We start from the raw sequence: 22,010 nt of genomic DNA on the forward strand, positions 1-22,010 counted from the left end.
ATCGATTCGGTAAGAAGACAATGCTCTGGGTTTGGTGTGATCTGAAGGGTGACGTATGTAATTAGCTTCTTAAGCCTGGTGAAACTGTTAATACTAATTACTACAAATGAACAATTTGAAACATGCATTGATCGAAAAACGACCGGAATGGGCCAGAAGACATGGCAAAATAGTTTTGTTACACGATATTGCACCTGTATATAAAGCGAAATCGGTTCTGGATACAATCAAAGTACTTGGCTGGGAGCTGCTACTCTACCCGCCGTATTCACCAGACTTGGCACCTTCCGATTACCATTTGTTTTCATCGATGGAACACGCATTGGCTGAGCCATTACCAACCGAATTATTGCAATATAACGATTACCGAAACTTTGCAATATAACAGTCTATCGACCGAACAAACAAGTGCTAATTTATTAATAAATTTTCAGTATATCAAAATGTTTTCCTATTCAATTGAAATTAAATGTAATTATTTATAGGAAATAAACCTTACTACAATAAAACTGTATTAAAGTCAGAAAAATCAAAATTTTATGATTAAGGCAATTTGCAATATTGCTTGTGAAAAGCCATCAAAATAAAATTATGCCTACTTACCCTATTTACTAAAAACAATCATTTTAATATAATATAAAGTTATTTGAAAGCCAAAAAAGTTGTTGTTGTAATGCTCAATAAGCACTATAAGTGATATAAGTACATACTTAAATAGTTGAAAAAAATATTAAATCTGAAATCAAATCAAGACGAAGCAGATGAATGTGAACAAAGAAACAATAGACTTAAGACACAAACTTGTTCAAACGCGATAACGACTATCCACTTATTTTGAGGCTTCAGTTGAAAGTATTCACTAAATAAATGTAGCTTGTGAGTAGCAATAACACACATTAAATCATTATTTACGTCATTACATTAAATTACTTCATTTATGGAGCACAGATTTAGTTTAGATCTAGTTTGATCAGCGGCGTATGCAGAAACAAATTTCAGGGCAGCAGAGATCGTTTGAAGCCCTAAAACCCTCTTTGCATACGCTCCTGAGTTTGATTAAAAAATCGTTAGCGCTCGTTAGTAATTTAGCGCTTACATACAAGCAGCCACAGATAATTAAAGTACATGACAAGTGGTGGGAATATTAAAGATATTTATAAAACATGTTTCGAAGGAATTCAACATTTATTATTCGATGAAATCGTGAATGGATTACAATCAAATTTGGTATTTTAGTAAGTTATATTATAGGTCATGGAGTCACATAGAGTTTTATTGCTATATTTTACTTCGCGTCAGCTAAAATTATGTTTAGACCATCTTCGAATTAGTGATATGTGATATAAACTCAACCGAAAGGAGTTTGATTGAATATATTGAGTTGATGTGGAAGAAATAAACCAGAGGATCGGAATTCATTATATTAGAGATATGAGGCTTTGGGGTTTGAAAGCAATAAACATTATAAATAACTGAACAAGTGATGACACCAAACGCCAACCAATGTGGAAGCGTTGGTTGAGAGAGTTTTTGAGACAAGTTCGAAAAAGATAACTTACTTAGCAATTATAAATATGACTCTGCTATTTACGAGAAAATCAAGTTAGCCATATCATTAAAAATACAAAGATTTTTCATGCACATAAAAAAGTGTAGAGGGCTCTTCAAATACAATATTTATACACGTTTAAGAATGCCAAGTATACTTCGGACAATCTACATTTATACCAGCATTTTCTTCCCAGCATAATTTAGCCTTTAGCCTAGCTCGAATGATTGCTATAATATCTAAATTTAATGAAGTTCTATAAATAAGACTGCCGTCGTATTCATAAACTAGCCCATTGTGAACACGTATAGGGTCCAAACTGTTTGTGATAGTCGTACATATCCAAAAGCTATCAGCTGTCAGCAGTTGATGTGGAAGAAATAAACCAGAGGAGCGGAATTCATTATATTAGAGATATGAGGCTCAATAAGATATTTTCCAGCAATTTTATAAATATATAACTCACATACTAAACGCCATATTCGGCCCGATTCAACTCATTTTCGACATACAGACATATTATTATCAGGAAAGGATTCTCTCCGAATTTCGAATATCTTACAGATTGATTGGTCCGAATTTTTTTGTATCTGGGAACTTGAGCAGTTATGGTTAGATTTTGACAATTTTAAGTCTTGAGATGGCATACCTTATTATTATTAAGGCATTATTTGTGCAAAGTTTTATTCCGACATATTAATTGGCGTTAAATTTGTATACTGGAAGTGAAAGAATAATATGGAATTTAAAGTTGTGTTATATGGGAAGTACTCGTGGTTGTAGTCCAATTTCGCTCATTTTCCTGTAATGTAGGCAGGTCAGGATACCGTTACTCTCTCTGACGCATTTACACTGTACCATTGAAATGTTACAATAATGTTATGTACCGAATTTGGTTGAAATTGGTCGAGCAGTTATGTGATTTCCCCTAAATGTAGGCGCACATCGTCCAATTTTGACATCGGGCCCTATATTTTCACACTGAGGTAAGAGGTCTCGAGAGGATTTGTCCTATGAGGAGCCACGCCTGCTTTTTACGAATTTTTAAATCAAAATACAAAATACCAAATTACAGTTTTGTATCGTGCCAAGGAACATGTGTACCAAGTTCATCAGGATATCTTAATTTTTACTCGAGTTACAGTTTTCACGGACGGACAGACAGTTACCTGGATTGGAACTCGTTTTGTCATCCCGATCATTTACATATTATAAATATATATATATATTATATATGGTATATATAGCTCTATACCAATCTCCGTTTGTTTTAGGTGTTACATACAACCGTTAAGTGAACAAAACTATTAAACTCTGTAGCAACACGTTGAGAATGTAGATAGAAGCTCACAAACCTCCATCTCTGTATCGCTTTCTAATGCCAACAAAATCCATCCATTTCTGAAGCAGATGGTTACTGGTGATAATACAGTCGTGGTCAAATCACGGTGAGCCAGCGCAAATGGTGGCCAAGCCATGATTAACGCTTAGGAAAGTTTTGTTATTTGTTAGTGGCATTGGCAGAGAATCATCTACTTTGAACTGTTCACCTATGGCCTAACTTTTATTCCGAACCTGTCCTGTCAACAATTGGACCATCTGGGAGCAATCGCGTAGAATCCACCTTGCAGCAAGTGATTACTACTATCTATGGCGAATGATCCAGTCGATCCACCTTAGACGAGAGGTTCAGCCTGCTGTGACTTTTTCCCTTTTCTAAAACACAAATACTCGCACCGGGGAAAGTGTCATGAGTAAATTGAGGTTACAACATGGAATTTGCTGAAGGAATAAAAGCTCGATCGGTCCAAGACCAGGATTTGGAGTCATCGTATAAGTTTATAAAACATGCTTATATTGACTCAGCGAAACCTATTTCAAAAGTGACAAAATAATTTTGCATTCAATAACCATTAGAGAAAAATTTTATGAGATAATCCACACATACACATACATTTATCCAAAAAAATCAGCAAGTTGTTTTTAACACGAGCGCATTTTCCAAATGTTGACTATTATACAGCTCGGTTTCTGAATATGAAGACATTATTTTTGCACTTAAAAACGGCGAATAACAACAACAAAGTGTTTTTGGTGTCATGAGACGACATAAATGCAGCTAATTACATGCTGACAATACCAATTTAAAGAATGAATGTTTTACTTTTAACAATCACTTTTAGCTGCCAACGCGGCAATAATTCGAAAAGTTTAAGTTCATTACAAGTATGCAGATGCAACATATATATATTTGCATACTATTTACTTATAAGTGATGCATATATATATGTTTCTGATTATGTCGGTGCAGCTTTGGGATTTGAAAGCAATAAACATTATAAATAAATGAACAAGTGATGACACCAAACGCCAATTTATGTGGAAGCGTTGGTTGAGAGAGATTTTGAGACAAGTTCGAAAAAGATAATTTACTTAGCAATTATAAATATGACTCTGCTATTTACGAGAAAATCAAGTTAGCCATATCATTAAAAATACAAAGATTTTTATGCACATAAAAAAGTGTAGAGGGCTCTTCAAATACAATATTTATACACGTTTAAGAATGCCAAGTATACTTCGGACAATCTACATGCCAGCATTTTCTTCCCACCATAATTTAGCCTTTAGCCTAGCTCGAATGATTGCTATAATATCTAAATTTAATGAAGTTCTATAAATAAGTATTCATAAATTAGCCCATTGTGAAAACGTATAGGGTCCAAACTGTTTGTGATAGTCGACATATTCAAAAGCAATCAGCTGTCAGCAGTGGTCAGCAGTCTGTGATTCCCACAGACCGGGAAATGGCTTCACTAAGCTTCCTGGGTAAAGAACTTTCAGAATAGGAGTTTCCATTGCAATTTGAATTTCAGTGTTTGTTGTTATCGTGTCCTACACAAATGGATATTGAGTGTTGTTGAAAAGCAGTCAGGAGTACTACTGACACATCATCGTCCACACAAATTCATTAAGTTATCTTGCATAACATACAAAACACCTGTAGCTTGATAGATTTAATCTAGCGATGCTCCAACCTCTTTAACCCTTCGTTACGGGGGCGGTGATAATCTCCTAATTCGACCAAGTTACTCGCGATTTTAAGGTCTTGTTGCCTTTCTGCAGGTAGTCGATGTGGATGACACCTTGTAAATTCCAACGCAAAACGATGGTCATCACCTTTACCTCTGATAGGATAGTATTCACCTTCTTTGGAGCAGGTTCGCGGAAAGTCCACTGTTTTGACTTCTGCTGGGTCTCTAGTGTGTACCAGTGGCTCCATGTTTTGCCGGCAGCTACGCCACAATGCAGCGTTTAAACAATGTCAAATATTGTGTATCAAAAACAAAATAAAACGACGAGTCCAGTAGGACTCACACCGGATGAGGCTGTGCAACATATTCCGAGACTATAAAAAATTTCAAAAAGATTTATTATATTATTTTTTAGAGAAGGATGTATTATGAGTATATCCAATTTTTTTAATACAATTTTGTAAAAAGCAAGTAAATTTAATACTACTTCCGCTGAACTTTCAAATCATCCACCAACGTTTAGTTATGCATCGATATTTTTGCAATAGAAAATATTTTGAATTAAATAAAGCTTTACAAAAACAATTTCAAAGGTGTTATGAATTCCGCACCAGACATGTCAATATTAGCACAAAACAAATAAGTGAGTAAAGAGTCAATTAATGAAATTACGAAAATCATGAAAACGATTGAAAAATCTGCACCCAACAACCACTGAGCACAGCGCCTTCAATGAACGCGACGAATTACATGTGTTTACATTTTTTTCACGTAGGATCCCACACAATTTGTCAATCGATTAAAAAAAGATTCGTGTCGATTGGTCGAGAGAAATGTTAAAAAAAAAGTAGTGGTGCTTTAGGCCATATTACTAGAACAACGCAGACCTGTAAATCAGGAAAACCAACCGCTGAAGACGGATTACTCTTCACCACCACAATTCGAGTTTTCACACATCGACTGAAACAACTGCACTTTGAAGCACTCAAAACTTCGATTTGATGAGTCATCCCGTCGTAAAGTCCTGCCTAAGAATTCAACGTTTTTTGATATCTGAAGAGGCGGTTGATGCCTTCAAAACGCATGTTTGGAGGATACCTCAATCAGAGTGGCAAAAAAGCTTCGACAATTGGTTCAAATGCATGCAAAATTGTATCGATCTTAATGAAGAATATTTTGAAAAACAATAAAGCGATTTCCGATTTTTAATATTTGTTTCTGTTTTCTTATCCCGAAATATAAAAACAACCTACGTATTCAAGGAAGGTAGGGTGCTACAAATTTTGGAATCTGATCAGAAGTCTTTTCATTTCGGCAACGTGCTTGGAGGTTTGTCGTTAACTGCCGAGGGACGACGACGAAACGAAACGAACGAAAAGAAATGAAACCATTTTTTTATTGTTTGCTATATCTCACATTTGAACCAACGGCCACCGAGGGACAGTCACGCACACAGTGCACTCAGCTGTCACGAAACTAAGCGATTATAACCCTGAATTACATTTCTTATAGGTCCACTGCCGCCAAAAATTATCGCTTTTCACATCAAATAAATTGTTTATGCTTTTAAATGAGGTGCAGGGCGTGACGAGAAGCAACCACCCAGCTTACTGGGCCCATAAAACTGACACCTATTTAAGGTCATTTATGCTTGATTATCGGCTTTGCTTTTGATTTAAGCTGTTTATTAAGAAAAAAAGTTCCAACTGCCAAATAGAGTTACTGACAAGAACGCGTGATCGTATATATCTCCAACTACATATCTTCAATAACATATGTGTATAAGTATATAACATACATATATAAATTCTTCTATACAAAACTTCTTATGGGCAACCGCATTGAAGCTAGCGTGTGGGCGACTCGCTGAATAACGAAGAATTTGTAATTTGTTTTCTCACTTCTTTTTTTCTCAAACTTAAAAAGATTAATCTATGAGTTGGCCTTGTATGTGGATACATAGTTTGCGTGCATGTGAATTTGAAATTGAAAGGAAGCAAATTGTTAATACAATAATTATGTAGCGAATTGATTTTCTACTTATTTATTAAAACGAAATAAGTCTTTCGGCTGTCAAAAATGTGCATAAGCTACGCTTATTTGCCCTGAAATTATATTAAATAGTAATTAATCATAGTTATAATTTTAACACCTTTCGGTTGCGGACGGTAATTTTCAGACTCCCGACGAACTTCGAGGAAGTGTTAATATGGAAATTTTAGACAGCTGTGAGAAGATTATGTTGCATTGTGCTGAAAACCGACAAAATAGAAAATTTGTAATTAAAAAAATTGTCGAATTCGTCTCCGCCCGAAATAGCATGAATATAAAATATATTACTCTGAAATATATAAATGGAAACAAATATGGAAATATTCCTTTGCTCGGCATCAGCAAGTTTCTACTAAGCTAAAAAAATTGTTACATTTTTTCCTCCGAAAATTATTTATAGCAAGGCTCGGTTTCATAATTTTACAATATTTCTTAATTGAAAAAAAGTGCTAAAAGTTTGACCTAAGGTCTTGCTAATAAATACTTAATTCTATGGATAATATGATGGTTAAGAATGGATATTTTATCTGAAAGATTTGGGATATTAAATTATTACTCGGTATTCGTTAATGAAGTCCAAAACTAAAAAAAAAAAAAAAAATATTACCACTTCCACAACCTTTCAACATAAGTTTTTAAATCTCCGAGAGTATTTTTGTTGATAAATGCATTTTCACAAAAACAATCTAATTCTCCATGATGGTTTATAAAAAATTTTATCAAGAACCTAACATGTACATATATACGAGTATACATATAAGTAACATATATGTATCGAATATTCAAAAAGTAGGGCCAAATGGCTTAGTACTTTTGCCACTATTATTGCCTTACATCTAATCAAATGAAGTATAAAAGTGTTAAATATAGAAAATATAAAACTAAATTTACTACAAGTATATAACATTATAGAAGCCTTATACAAGTATTCGCCACTTATGTGCTCACTAATAGCGTTTTCTTTTCTCACAAGAATGTTGCATTTATTCTGCCCTAAGGCCGGGCTGCCAAACTTAGGTGTTCTTTTCTCAGAATGTTGCATTCTAACCTGAAAAAGTGCAAGATTTTCTGCGCTTCTCAAAACGTAAGGGTGAGAGTTGCCGAGGCGAAGTTTAATTTCGTTTTTGATAGTTATTATTTTTATACTCTTGCAACATGCTGATACAGCGTATAATAGTTTTGTTCACCTAACGGTTGTTTGTATCAGCTAAATCTAATCGAGTTAGATTATAACCCTATATATATAAATATATATATATATAAAAGATCAGGATGAAGAGACAAGTTGAAATCCGGGTGACTGTCTGTCCGTCCGTCAGTGTGTGCAGGCTGTAACTTGAGTAAAATGCGATATCGTTATGAAAATTGGTATACATGTTTCTTGGTACCGTAAGACGGTTGGTATTGCAGATGGGCATAATCAGACCATTGCCACGCCCACAAAACGCCCTTAATCAAAAACAAATAAATTTCCATAACTAATCTCCACAATAAGATACAAGACTCCTACTTGTTATACAGTATCACATTAGGTATGGGATCTGCAGCTTAAATTTGTTTAAAAAATTTGGGCGTAGTCTCGCCTCGTGAAAATGGTTGAAACCAGGCGATAAATCAAGCACTAAACACGCCAGAGACATTAAATTGTATCTCTGGGATGGTATAAGATGACTTTATAGGAACCGACTTCAAAATTAGACAGCATGGCACCGTCCACTTTTAGCTGAAAACCCACATCTGATCTGCTTAACCGATTTCAACCAAATTCGGTACATAACATTCTTCTCATATTTCTATGTTATAGTGCGAAAATGGGCGAAATCGGAATGGCCAATCCCCATATAACACCATTTTAAATTCCATCTGATTCTTTAACTTTCCCTTACGCAAATTAAACAACAATGATTATATCGGGGTAAAACTTTGCGTGAATAATACGTTTAAAGTATGCCATCTTGTGACCTAAAATTATCTAAATCGAACCAAAACTGTTCAAGCCCCTAGGTACTGAATATGTGGACCCCAGTACCTATAGCTGAATTTTTACCGAAAATATCGGTCAATATGTAAGATATATAATTGAAATTCATAGAATTAAATACATAAATGAAACTTTCGATAATAGTATGTTTTTGTGTCAAAAATTGGTTGAATCGGATTAATACTTTAATATACAATTTTGCCTACATCTGAAGTAATTTCCCAGGTTTTGATCCTTGCAAATTGCGAGAGTATAAAATGTTCGGTTGCACCCGAACTTAGAACTTCATTACTTGTTAAAGCAAGTTTTTCTGCTAATAATGATAAAAATCAGTTTTGTTAAGCTCAATGATATATAGATATTTGTATTTTACACTTTTGTCATATAAAAAATGAAACATTTATATAATGTTGCCATATAATGAGGCAACACTTTCATCAAGAAAAGAAAACGCTATAAATCTCTCTTGTCACGAATTTGAAGCAAATAATAATACAGTTCCACTCTCTAAATATCTCCAACGCAAAATTATGTTTTCCAGATTTTAAAAAATAGGCAGTGCTTAGATGATTACAGACTCAGTTATATGGTTTTATACTCTTGTATTTCTATGTATAAGAGCACCACTTCGCAGTATCAGATCTCCAGCAATCGCAAACATTTAATTTGTTATGTATTTCTGCTCATAATGGAACTTGTACAACTTTTTGCTTATCGGATAAAGTCAGGGAACATTACTGAGGGTCGTAATTTGTATTTTATGAGAGTTATTGCTTTAATTTTTCTCTATAAAAAACAACTTAGCATATTTGTTAATACAAATAAATAAATATATTCGCTTCGGCGTTAGGCGTGGAAATCCTCAAACGGAAGCATTGGATTTTTGCGTTAAGTACAACGATTGTAAAAAAATAAGACTAGCCACACTTAAGGGGTTACATGGATTTCGTCAAGCAAAAATAGGCATATTTTCAACAATTTTTTTTGCATATGAAAAATTAAATATTTTATTCAAATTTATTATTCCAAAGATACATATTTTACAAGTTTTTGTGAAATTTTCAAAGGAAAATATTCAAAACTCGTCTATTACGACGTCGTTTCCGACAGTTCCTCGGAAAAAAAGTTTACAGCAGAACTTCTTACAGGATCATGAAAATTAAAAAAGAAAATACGTGCTTTAATTAAGACTTAGTTGTCAAACATCAACTTTTTTTTGGTATTACGGTTTTTAACTCTGGGCCAGTGGGGTTGACTAGAGTATCAAAAAATTTAAGCTGCTAACAAGCAGTTGTAGTTAAGCATTAATGAATTTATTTAGGAAAAATATGAATAGAAAATGGACAATGGGTAAAAAGAACTATTTTATTTTTAATTTCAAATTATTTTAATCAGTTATTATGTACAAATCCATAGAAAGGTGAACAGATTTGTTGAGCTCGTGGAGCAAAATCCGGAAACTGGATGAGACAAGCTACAATTTGAAAACCTTAAAATAAAATTAAGGGACCATGGGAAGTAGTGCTAGTACTCCAAGGAATATACTTTTTGAGTAAAATTAAAGTGTTGAAGCGTTTTGCTCCTCTTCAGTCATTGGTGTTTTATCCAAAGCGCACAAATATGGTGTTCATAATATTTAAATTTATAAAAATCATTTAAAATGCATTTTTAATAATTAGCGGAAAGGAAATGGAGAGTTTGTGGTAACGTTCCTTCATCTCATTTAGTAAAAAACAAAATTATTCCTCATTTAAACGAAAAAAATATAATAATACAAAATATTATTTAAAAACCATTTAATTATCAATAAAGCTTTGGCTTACTTGGTGTTAAGAAATTTAAATGGATTTGAGTGGTCACGAAGGTTTTTTCTTATGCGCAGCACATCCGTTTTGGCGCCAACTTTTTGTCATCATAATATAAATTTAAACTAATGCCAATTTTATAAATTATTCACCCTTTCGTTAGCAATAACTAAATTAAATTGTTTTGATTTTTCCTTTAAAAATTTTCAGCTGTTTAATTATCTGTTAAATCGTCATTTTTTAGGTTGGCAACAATGAAACTTCAACTATAGTTGAAAATATTACCATAAAAGAGTTGAGTTGATCTGAAGTTAAATTGCTTCAACTTCAATTCAACCGAGTGGAGTTGAAAACCGTAGTAGAGGTATATATCTCAAAGACTGTGTAAAATTTCATTAAGATCGGTTGAGTAGTTCTTGAGAAATCTTGACAACCGACTTTGAAAACACAGTTTCGAGAAAAACGCGTTTAAAATTTTAAGTGACTATATAGCTGACCTCGACCGCGCAACTTTTTAAGGCTGTATCTTCAAAAATATTACTCGGATCGAATTGAGAATTTAGGACAATATTCTAGAGATGTTATAAAATTAAAGAAGACAATAAAAAACATTTGTTTTTGAAGCGGTGAAATCCATGTAACCCCTAAGATAAAAAATGAATTTTATTTCGTTTGTATAAAAAAATTAAAGTGCCTCTAGTGCTTTTTTCGAAATCGCTTCTGAAAACAAAGAAATCTAGAATAATAACTCTTTGTATACCTTTTTAAGGTTATATATATTAACTTATAATAAAACAACATAACTGTTTTCATCCTGTTTTCATCTTTTTCCAACTAAACAGGTAATAATCAGGATTTAAAAACTCATTAATAAGTGATTGGAAAAGCGACTTCTCTTGAGATAAAATTAGTATAAAAATTTACAGTAACAGATCCCAGCTTATAAGAAAATATAGACCAATATCAGAAGACTAGTAAAGTGGCAAACAAGCCTGCTGAACATTGACAGGATAACTTTTAGATCAAACAAGATCTTCGAAATTATTCAGTATTTTTTTCTAACCCAGTATAGCCAAATTTATGTTAGTCAGTTAATGAATGAACATTTGGCTGGCGACCCATTGTAGGGTACGATACGTTGTTCCAATACGAACAAGAAAGGCGTTACCTAAAGGACACATTTGGTATATACAGTAGTAAAAAAAAAAAAAAAAATCAAAGAGCTCGAAAACAGCAGCGAAGACCAAACTGTCTAGACCTTATGGAAAGGGTTTGGTGACAATCATTGGACGGGGGAAGATGGGGTCAAGTAAATGCAACTTATCAGTGAATGCATTGAAACCATTAAAAACTTATGAACAGTATTCTAACTGTTAGAACCTAAAATCTTCTCGACTTAATACTTGAAGGTGGTACCTGGAGGATCGGTACATGACAGTAAGAGGTTTAATTCAGACTAAAATTTCACACTGGCTGGGGTTCAGGATTTTAATGCTTCCTCATCATAAAAAAACACTACAGCACGGTTCGCTCAACTACTGAACAAATAACCAATCGTTCAGATAAGAATTTACCAAAACTTAATTGAATCGATGAACAATATTTGACATGGGAGAAGACCGGAAAGCCGGAGCCTCAATCCTTATGATTTGATACCAACTGCGAGGAACGGTGGTGTAAATATGTAAGAATATAATTTTTTTCTGCCCAAGAGATCGGGCCAATTCAGAGAATAATATATAATAAGTCAATACATACACATCGATTTTCCAAAACGTAATGTTGCCCTAAATAGAGGCACCAACGAGATTAAGATCACTACTACATCTCCAACCTTAGCAAAACCTACGTGAGAGATACTTATGGAGAAACTGTAAATTTATAACGAATATGTGAAACAAGAATTATTGGTAAATTTTAGTGTTATTTGTAATTATGCATAAAATACCTTATAAATGTGCAAAATTTAAAAGCTCGGAAATCCAAACGATACTTAAAAATAAATGACAAATGAATAATTAGTTCGCCGGTTATCACTTATCAGATTAAAAGATTGGAGAACTTTACTAAGTTAACCATTTCTAGCGGTAAACTTTCTAGGGCTTGGGAAGAATGTTCCGAGATATTTTAAACTCAATCCATTAAAACGTTATAAATTGCAGACAAATGTTGCGTGTAATTTTTTTGCACCTAAGTGAGAGTTAATTTCTGAAGCAAGTGTCACAAAAAAATAAAGCAGTCGAATTATTGGTTTGAGTGTGTGGATGAGTACCTATGTATGTATCTGCGTTTAATGATGACTTAATTGTACTAAAAACTGTTCAGTTCAACTTCACTAGCCTTTTTTTTTTTTAGCAATTTTCAGTATACAGTATAGAAATACGAACGTTTGTACAACAAATGTCACTTGCATAGAATAAATTTGCTGGAACCATATTAACTCCGAATATGCCCATTAAACTAATTAGAAGCATAAACTATGCTTGTTTATAAATTAAAATGATTAAATATAGCGATGACACACATAATAATGCAAAGATTAATATCAGAGCTCGACTCACAGCCTAAGTTTGAACTCACCTTGCACAGACGAATATGAAATCCTTTCATTTGCACTTTTCAAACAACAGCTGTGCGCTTAGCTGACTACTAACATCGTTGCCAAGATGCTTTATAGTATTATTTACATTACAAAAAAAATAATAATAAATAAACAATTGTAGTAACAACTTGTAAAACGCAGCAAATATGTATGTAGGAATGCGTTTCTAAACAGCTGGAAGAACAATAAATCAAGCGCTCCAATGATTTGCTCGCTGCTTAAACTTTTAACTGCTACACACATGTACATATGTAACTGACTGGCTTTTAGGAACTTTACCCACAAAAAAGAGCAAAAAGCGGTTTGCGCCGTTCGCGAAAGCGTCTTGTTGCCATCCTCATTACATGAATGTTTGTACTTAAATATATGAATAAGTAGGCGACGCAACAACACTCGGGTAGAAGTAGAGGCAAACAAGCCAGACACACGATCGCGATCGCAACTCCGTCTGTCTGACGGCCTGAGAAGATAGTTTGCCTACAAAGTGGCCGAATGGTGCGCAGTCACATTCTCTCCATAGAACATCATGTATATTCATATGTATGTATGTATGTGGGGTGCCACTTGCATCTTTTTATGTGCAATAAGCTTGCATGAAGCCGTCTATTATTCGCCATTGCGGCATGATAGACACTTCCAACACTTTGTATGTGCAACCATACACACGGTGTGTAGGTATGTGTGATATATACACGACGACCTTGTGTTTGATGGGTAGATGTCTTTGCCCCTGTCGTCGTCACAGTCAACGATAGTGTTGCAGCCAACGGTGATTCGAGAGTACCGTCCCATGTACGGAAAAGTAATAGAAAAAAGGGTTGCTATGAAATGAATGGCTTATAAGATTGTGTGTGTGTTTAAATTTTTTATTATACCCTAACAGAGTAACACTCAGAAAGAAACGTCGGCGACTCCATAAAATTTATATTCGTATATAAATGATCAGTATGATGAGCCGAGTTGATTTAACCTTGTCCGTCTGTCTGTATATATGCGAGAGTACCTCAGTTTTTGAGATATCGATCTGAAATTTTGCACACGTCCTTTTCCCCCAATAAGCTGCCCATTTGTCGGAACCGACAATATCGGACCACTAAAGCATAAGCTGCCATACAAACTGAACGATCAAAGTTTTTGTAAGAAATCTTTTGTTTTTGTAAAGGGTATTAAAGTTAGGGACAACGACTTATAGATTTTTCATTATATACCGGAGTTACTAAAATAAAGTTCTCTAAACACAATGTTTATTTCTTCCCGGAAAAAAATGTACATTGGAAAATGGATTTTACGACACTACAGCGTGGTGTAAGCCCTTAGCAACACGAACCATAGACAAATACTTTGACATCGTTTACCTTTCAAACTCTTTTTTGTGGTTAATTTCGTTTACTTTCTATTTTGAAAGAGCTTGTCAATGTAAAATACTATGGATAAAAGTAAAATATACAGATATTTTATTTGTTTAATATATATGGTACTTGTGTAGCTAGGTTAGTCAAAAAGCAATAATATTTTTTGATCTTTGCTAAGAACCGGTGAGAATAGAGAGAGTAATGCCTAAATGCCCATCACTTGGAATAAAGTAAAATTAGTATTTTTTTTATTTAAGCATTAAACACCTGGATACAATTTTTTTGATTCATCACTTAGTTACAATATGAAAAATAAAACACTTTTTTATAGGGATGTTGCCCACTGTTAAAAAAATACTAATTCAATCAAATCGTTATGCTAACCGTCAGATAACTATATAAATATCAATCTAGAAATTTAAAAAGACCTGCTTAGCCTATTAAAGTTATACCAAAATTTTGGAAAATTGGCGAATAGCGGAGGCTTTTTGGTGGAAAGAGGAGAAGTTATCGTATACAGCATTCAAGCGCTCTGTAATTTAATTGCGCGATTTCTCTTTTAAATACAAGAATTGAATCACTGACTGATACTCAGACATGCCCGTGTTCACAAGCAGTCCAAACAAAGCTACTACTCCGGTATTTTTTGTGGCCGAAAATTTTGTAGTTGCCGTTACAAGCCGACCTCGTATTAATAAAATCTATTTTATAGATAGAAATTAATTAGAAATATTTCTAATATTTATTCACCTAACTAAATTTACTTTTTCGACGCACTAATAAAAATTTTACGTTTATTGCGTATAATTCTTTTAGCACAAGCACAATAATACCAATAAAAATAAAATGCTTCTAATATTCTTTAATACTCCTGGAAAAATGCTTGTTTTTCTTTTGTTAGAGAAATTTCGAACATATGTATAAACATTGGTCATGTAATACACCAGGCGAAGGCGGGGTCAATAACTAATATTAAGTAACCACCGAAATTGTTGTGGAAAAATAACGGCATATTAAATATATTTATATGCATATAAAAAGTGGATTTAATAAAGCGATTTAACTATTTGTACAAGTATAAGCGTTTACTGGCACAAATGAGAATCGATTAAAGTATGATTATTTTAAGTAGCAGAAAGTGGTGTAGATATTGGCGTTGGACACAGCTGCACATTTTGGATTTACACCAATTCAATGTTTGTATGAATATTTCTTGATTGTCGGTCATTGTGTATGTGTGTATGGATGTATGTGAAATGTGCGAAAAATTCAAGTCATTCCCCGAATTAAACTACAAATTAAAATATATGGTGGTAAGTGTACTTTGCAACAAATTTGGAGGCACGGCCAGAGCGACAACAAAGAAAAAACCATAACAAGCAAGCAGCCAAATGCCATAATGAAAGAGTTATAAATAATAGATAAAAAAAACATAAATAAAATAAGAATAAGAGTGGGCAAGAAAACTTTGTAGACGAAAATTTGACTTATAGCGTTTTTTTGCAGCTCAACACGATCACAACTCCGATAGGGTCCCATAAACCAGCCCAAAAACTCTCTTATTGCTTGAGGCGGACGGCGGAGCGGACAGAAAAAGCAGTAAGCCGAAAACAGCAGGCCGCAAATACATAAATAGTGATCAGCGATCGGTAGGCACAAAGCAACAATGAATAGGCAGCAACAACGGCGGCACTAGTAGTTCGGGTAGTACTTCATCTAAACGGGCTGACTCACAACCGGAGGCCGATGGTGCTGCCGCTGCTGTAACTATTGCGCCGTTGCCTTTGGCTCATGGTTACTGCTGTTATTGGCAATGTGTTGGCGCTTTTGTAGTGATGTTGGTGAAGTGGCAACATCCGCACAGAGTTGGTGAATCTGTGTATTGTTAATCGCAGCAAATTTTCAAGTGGTGAGTTCAGTTCGTGCTTGGTAGTCGATTGGATTTGAGCGGTGAACGGAGACTTTTGCAACTAGTATTTGAGTGCAGGAAACAATAAAAAAAAACAATAAGCAATTGAATGCGCGGGTTTTACAAGTTTCGACTAGAAACCATTAAGTGTGCTGAAAAGCAGTTTGAAGAATACTGTGTGCCTAAATTATTTATTTACATGTTCTATACAAGTGAGATTCAATATTTTTAAATTAAAAAATTATAATAAAAAAAAACATTGACAAAAAATATTTTATAATTAAAAAAATATCAATATCGTAAAGAAAGAATTAAATAATAATAATAAATAAATTTAAAGAATTAAACAGTATAAACATTTTTCTAATTTATATAAAGCATACAAAATGTTATAAAAATTTCTTGCAACAGTAACTAAATATTTTTTAAAATATTTTTATTATGCAAACAACGACGTTTTAGTTAGTTTAAGCAGAAAATACAAATGCGTAGTATGCGTGAAATATGCACTTTGTTAAATGCGCCTGTGCATGTTTCTTTTAGTAAAATGTGTCTAAAGTCTGGTTATCGTGCTGACAAAATCCGCGAATATTAAGCAACCGCAAAATCCCTGCTAAATCCAACGACACAGTCCGAGGCACGCAATAAATGCGATGCTCGAATGTGGTCACTTGGCCGATTTTACGATCCAACTAACAAATGTGCAAAGCAACAATATTTTAACTACTCGCTTAAACAAATTACGTAAATATTTGAGAGTAAATAGGAAAATAAAAATTAAAATATAACCAAAAATTAAAACCAGAATAAAAAACATATTAAAAACATACTAATAAAACAAAATTATATAACAAAAATTAAATTAAATTATAATAAAAAATAAATAAAATGCAAAAATAATATTAAATTTTATACTCCCGCAACTTGTTACTACAGAGTATAATAGTTTTGTTCACCTAACGGTTGTTTGTATCACCTAAAACTAATCGAGTTAGATATAGGGTTATATATATATGAATGATCAGGATGAAGAGACGAGTTGAAATCCGGGTGACTGTCTGTCCGTCTGTGCAAGCTGTAACTTGAGTAAAAATTGAGATATCTTAATGAAACTTGGTACACATGTTTCTTGGTACCGTGAGACGGTTGATGCTGCAGATGGGCGTAATCGGACCACTGCCTACAAAACGCCATTAATCAAAAACAAATAAATTGCCATAACTAAGCTCCACAACAAGATACAAGACTCTTATTTGGAATACAGGATCACATTAGGGAGGGGCATCTGCAGTTTAATTGGTTTTAAAGTGGGCGTGGTCCCGCCCCCTAATAAGTTTAATGTGCATATCTTCTATACCACTGAAACTATAATAACAAAATTCACTGGGAACAAATGTTTTTAGCATCTTACAACCACGCCTATTTCCCATATAACACCATTTTAAATTCCATCTGATTTTTTCATTTTCCACTATAAAAATCAAGCAAGAATGATTGTATCGGAGTAAAACTTTGCCTGAATAATGCGTTTAAAGTATGCCACCTTGTGACCAAAAATTATCTAAATGAAACCAAAACTGTTCAAGCCCCTAGGTACTGAATATGTGGACACCCAGTGCCTATAGTTGACTTTTTACCGAAAATATCGGTCAACATAGAACAAGGCGGCAACATACACAAAGAAATCTAAAACGAGTATACCATTTGACTTTGTGAGAGTATAAAATGTTCGGCTACATCCGAACTTAGCCCTTCCTTACTTGTTTTAAATATGTTTTTGCGGATTTAAATAGCAGCATAAGTAGCATTGAAAAATAAATAAATAAAATATAGCGAATATAAAAATTAAAAACGATAAAAAAAAAATTTGTCAAACAAACAAATATTTATTTCTTTTATTTTTTCAAATTTCTATAATATTTTATATTGTATTTTATGTTTTGTTTTTGTTTTTTTAGTTTTTATGTTTTCTTATTCCACTGAAAAGACAAATCCATTCGTAAACTAAGCTTTAAAACAACAAAAACAAAAATATTTATAACTGTTAATACAAATTGTATCAAAATTTTACACAAATCTTGCTAATAACATAACAAAAAGTAGTTTTCCACCAACAAACTGCTTAAGCACGAATTGTGTTTGCCCATGCGCGCCCTATTAAACACCGGAAAGGGAGCGCAGCAAATACAAGTATTAACCATTGCGGGAATGGAACAAACCAGGCCAATTCATGATGTACATGTTGTTGTTTTTAGCATTTGTCTAGCTGTTACATGCTTTAACTGATTTTTCTGCAAATTGCCAATCAGCAAAGTAAAAGTGTGTTTTTGTGTGTTTATTGTGGTCAGCTTAAATTTGAAACCGTTAGCGTAAAATAAACCGAGTATTGTGAACAACAATAAGATTAGCAAAAGTTATTGCTGATCAATGTTATTGAACGGATTGACAGAGTTCGAAAATCACGAAAACCTCAAAGTAAAATACCACAAAAAAATGTAAACGACACAAATAAATACGTAAATGCACCGGTAATTAGCAGCAAGCCATTGGAATTTGATACAGTTTACCGTTACTCACTTACCTTTACGTTCTGTGGTGTATCATTGAAAGTGATACGCCAAGGGGTGTTAAACGATTTGCAAAACACACATACATATGTATATGCGTGAAAATGAATGCAATGATAAAAATGCAAAAATTAAAATATGAATAAAATATTAAATGAAATTTAAAAGATATAACATAGAAAAATATTAACATAAAACATTTATAAAAAATTTAAACAATCAATGAATCGAAATATGAAATTATATAAGTTACAATAAGAGAAAATAAAAACTTCGGCTGCATCGAAGCACCCCTTCACTGGGACATTTCTTATAGCAACTATGTACTATATTAATAGCATTACTAAATCTGAAAAAAGAAAACCGGCCAAAGGTTTGCGTCCAAAGGAAAACGCTTTGCTAGTTCTTTCTAGCCACCTTGTTTGATATAACCAATCTTCGAGACGAATTAAAGTTAATTATTAAAGAAAAAAATATCTTATGAAGATCTTTATTTTGATTTTGATCGGTCATTTCGTATAGCAACTATACGCTAAAGTGGTCCAATCTGAAAAACATGTTTGGACAATTGTACCCTTCCTCTATGCCAAATTTCTTTCAAAGATACCTTGAATATACCATAAAAAAGTTTTTCACACAATAACTTGATTTTGATCGTTCCATTTGTAGGAAGTTATATGCAATGATGGTCCGATATTAACGGTTCTAATAAATGAACAGCTTCTTGGGGAGAATAGGACGTATACAAAATTTTGATATTTCTAACATCATTATATATGTATGTATATATTATGTATATTTTAGAGGGTGTGCGAACTTTCCTTCTAGGTGTTACAAACTTCGTGTCAAACTTAGTATGCCCTATTCAGGGTATAAAATTAACAAAAGGAATTAAAAAACAAAAGAATAATATAACAAGTGATAACGGAATATAAGCGGGCACAACCGAATATTAAATACTTATAGTAGAACACAACTTTGGCTAGGGGTCAAGAAGGAGGGCTTAAATCCCTATGAAATCAGGATCTAACAGGACGTATTAATAAATAAAGGCTTTGCATCCAAATATTAGTCACTGGAAAAGATTTACTGTATGCAATTTTCATTTTTGACTGGATTATTTGCTCTTTTCCCTTCTCCAATATATGTAGGCACTACTATTGTTAACAAACTAAATTTGTGTTTTTTGTTTTTTTTTTAAATAATACTTGTGGGTAAAACTACATATACGATATATTGAAAAAGTAAAACTGTGTATACATACAGAAATAGCTAAAAATTACTTTTAAATGTTATAGAATACGTATTGCGTAGTACCGAACTGCTATGAACAAGAATACAAAGCGTGTTGCTAGGGCACGGGACTGGGTCTCTTTGTATTTCCTTGTCGTTCCCTCGCCAAAGGACGGACAGAAAAACATCGCGAAATCAAATTGCCACATCATCTTGATAATTTTCTACATCTATTTTAAATAGTTTTAGGTCGAAAATGTCAAACAGAAGTGATTTAAAAATAGAAAAAAATATTAAAATACAAAATATGTTAGATAACAAAAAAACGTAAAATAAAATATAAAAATAACAAAAGATAAATTAGATTATCCATATACACTAGAAGTAATAATGTAGATAAATAATACAAGAATTATTTAATTAAAAAAAAAATAAAATTCTATAAATAAAATAGATCATACTTTTGACAATTAGCTAAATGAAAATAACATTCAGGAACTACTAGTAGTAAAGTTTCGAGGTGATATCAAATATATTATGAACAAAATATTAATTTATACATAACTTACAACAGTTAAAAACTTTAAAAGCATCAAGAGAGATATTAGGTGCTACAAATATAATTGTTAGTGCTTTGCAATTGTACTAACTTTTAAAGCAGAGATTAACATTTTTTTATTTTACTTATTAATTTGACATATTTAAAAATATAAGAAAATTATAATTTTTTTTAATAAGAATTATTATTAATTAAATAAAATTTGGTGGATTCCAAATAAAAACTCTTCATTAATGAGTGAACAACGTGTGTTCAATACACACGAAATACAAAAAACAACAAATATAATATAAAATAAATATTATTAAATCATAACTATTAAATTCAAACAAAATAAAACAAAAATCGAAAGCAAAATATATTCGTACTATAGTAAAGTACCCAAAAACAATTCAAATTAATATCGTAAAAATTGTCGCCCATTGAAAGATAAGAAAAGCAAAAACACATAGCTACCCACAACTTTTATTTTTACAAGGCACAAACAGCGCAAGATAAACAACAACAATACAAGTATGTGTGGAACAGCAAACAAGTGAAATATACCGAAACCTGTTCTCATTGCAATTACTGCGCATGCGCAACGCTTCTGTAATTGACGGCAGCAACTACAACAATTGCGTCGACGCCAGCAACAACCTCAACCAACATTCGCGTCACCTCTCATATCGCGCCTCGTCATCACGTTTGTTTTTGTTGTAGTGATTTTTTAATAATAATTACCACATCTATATGTGGTTTTCTCGCACGTATATTTGTACGTATGTGTGTGTGTGTGTGCACCCATGTGAATTTGTGGAATTGTCCTACCGCAACAACACAAGTCGACAACACTCACTCCATGTGACTGCTGTGACAACAAAAAATTGCAATATCAACAGCAACGAGATATCACGACGCCTGGCCACAACAACGACGACCACAACCCGAGTATTACATAACTTTCAAGTTGTTCACGTATTGTTGTTATGGCTTGCTGCTCTTTTAATTTGATCACTCATTGTGTTCACTCCAGTGTCTACTTGAATTTGTCACTCGTAATTGTGACACATTAACCCAATTCTCTGGCTTTCTTCACACAGATACATACGGAGATACGTTTAATTGACGTTTGATTTATTGCATTGGATTGATTTGACTTTTGTGCTCCATTTGCGGTCGATTCATTTTATTTACACCATTATTTATCGTACGCATTTTTGTGGAATTCGGCTTTACTGGCATTTGTTTTGAAGGCGTTTCACAAACTAGTGCAGTTAAAATGTACAAAGCAACGGCGATACTATTGATCCTCTTCGGATATCTGCTCATCACAGGTGGGTTAAACATAGTATATATATATATATAGAATACAAATTTATATAAA

At 33.1% G+C, this 22,010-nt stretch overlaps 2 protein-coding genes across 3 annotated transcripts in view; one reads left to right on the plus strand and one right to left on the minus strand.

The window, feature by feature from the left end:
* Nucleotides 1-22,010, minus strand: part of qin — a 180,142-nt gene that overhangs the window by 13,349 nt on the left and 144,783 nt on the right. The window lies entirely within an intron of this gene.
* Nucleotides 15,890-22,010, plus strand: part of LOC106620046 (uncharacterized) — a 47,278-nt gene continuing 41,157 nt past the window's right edge. The window contains exons 1-2 of one of the 2 annotated variants that reach the window (XM_036357911.2): nt 15,890-16,497; nt 21,727-21,960. In XM_036357911.2, coding sequence (XP_036213804.1) covers nt 21,906-21,960 — 55 coding nt within the window. In that variant the 5' untranslated portion in view covers nt 15,890-16,497; nt 21,727-21,905. Of the gene's footprint in view, nt 16,498-20,916; nt 21,961-22,010 lie in introns of those variants that run through there. The other variant, XM_014238431.3, reaches the window with a different exon arrangement.

The sequence above is a fragment of the Bactrocera oleae genome, chromosome 2, assembly GCF_042242935.1.
Source record: "Bactrocera oleae isolate idBacOlea1 chromosome 2, idBacOlea1, whole genome shotgun sequence".
In the NCBI taxonomy this organism is placed as follows: Eukaryota; Metazoa; Arthropoda; class Insecta; order Diptera; family Tephritidae; genus Bactrocera; species Bactrocera oleae.